The sequence below is a fragment of the Quercus suber genome, unplaced genomic scaffold, assembly GCF_002906115.3.
Source record: "Quercus suber isolate HL8 unplaced genomic scaffold, Cork oak 2.0 scaffold_201, whole genome shotgun sequence".
NCBI classification, from domain to species: Eukaryota; Viridiplantae; Streptophyta; class Magnoliopsida; order Fagales; family Fagaceae; genus Quercus; species Quercus suber.
In genome coordinates this window covers 1,035,216-1,036,658 of record NW_027069659.1, presented here as the reverse complement: position 1 = coordinate 1,036,658, position 1,443 = coordinate 1,035,216, and the positions used below count along the sequence as shown (strand labels likewise).

General features: G+C 50.6%; 1 protein-coding gene across 1 annotated transcript; it reads right to left on the bottom strand.

Annotated features, from left to right (window-relative positions):
- Window positions 1-284: 284 nt before the first annotated feature.
- On the bottom strand, window positions 285-902 carry LOC136069996 (uncharacterized). The gene has a single exon (XM_065779189.1). The coding sequence runs from the start codon at window positions 900-902 to the stop codon at window positions 285-287; it is 618 nt and encodes a 205-aa protein (XP_065635261.1).
- Window positions 903-1,443: the final 541 nt, after the last annotated feature.

Here is a 1,443-nt window from a genome sequence, read left to right as displayed (position 1 = left end):
CGTTCATAAGTGAACACTCGCTTTTTCTGCCGGACGGGTGGGGTTGAGGGGTTCACATTAAGCTTGTGTACTATGACAGAGGGATCGATCTCGGGCATGTCTTCGTGGTTCCATGCGAAAACGTCTTGGTTCCTCCTGAGGAATGTTGTGAGGGCCTGGCGCACCGGCTGGCAGGCCAATGTTCCTATTCTGGTCGTCCGCTTTGGTTTTGATTCGTTGAGCGTTATCTCCTCTAGCTCTTCGACCGGTTCTGCGACCGTCCGCTGCTCTTCTACACACATTGTCTAATGATAGTCTTCCATTTCTAGCATGACAATGTAGCATTCTCGGGTGGTTACCTGATTCCCTTGCAATTCCCCAATCCCATAGTCCATTGGGAACTTGATCATCAGGTGGTATGTTGATGTTGCTGCTTTCCACGAGTTAAGTGTGGGTCGTCCGAGAATACCATTGTAAGCGGATGAGTAGTCCACCACGAGGAACATTACATTCCTAGTGAGTTTTTGCGGGTAATCGCCCACTGTTACCGGGAGTGTGATGGAGCCTATTGGGAATACCCTTGTCCCTCTAAAACCGACAAGTGGAGCACTCGTTGGTATCAATCGTGCTCTGTCTATCCCCATTTGCTGGAATGCTTGATAGTATAGAATGTCTGCTGAGTTGCCGTTGTCGATTAGTACTCGGTGGACGTTGTAGTCCCCCACACGTATGCTGACAACCAGCGCGTTGTCATGTGGATGATTGAGTCTCCTTGCGTCTTCTTCAGTGAATCCAATGATAGGGCTTTCCACCCGTGCGGTATTAGGCATAGAGCCTGTTAGATGGACGTCCAGGACCGATCTAAGGTACCTTTTTCGAGCTTTTTTGGAAGAACCAGTAGCCGCGGTCCCTCCCACGATCATCCTTATGTCTCCGATGGGGGGTCTAGGATGCTCGTTATCCCGTCGAGGGGCCGGCTCTTGGCGATTGAGATCCGCTCTCTCTTTGTTGACAAATTTCTGCAACTTCCCTTGTCTAATGAGGGCTTCGATCTGCTGCTTCAGGTTGTAGCAATCGGCTGTGTCGTGGCCGTGATCTTAGTGGAAACGACAATATTTGTCTTGCAGCCGTTTGCTTGGGTCGCTCTTTAGTTTCCCGGGGAACGTCAGCGTTTCCTCGTCTTTGATTTGCATCAAAACTTGGTCAATCGGGGCGTTTAGAGGGGTGAAACTTGTGAACCTTCCTCTCGGGGGCTTAGGGCGCCTTTCGTCCCTTCTGTCTCCTGTCCTTGGTCTTTTCTGCCCTTGATCCTAACGCACGTCCGCCTGCCGTTCCCTTTTTCTGGGCTTTTCCTCCCTTGCTAGTAGCGCGTCTTCTGCGTTCATGTACTTGGTGGCCCTGTAGAGTACCTCTGACATGGTTTTGGGGTCGTTTTTGTATAGGGAAAACAAAAACTTGCCCTTC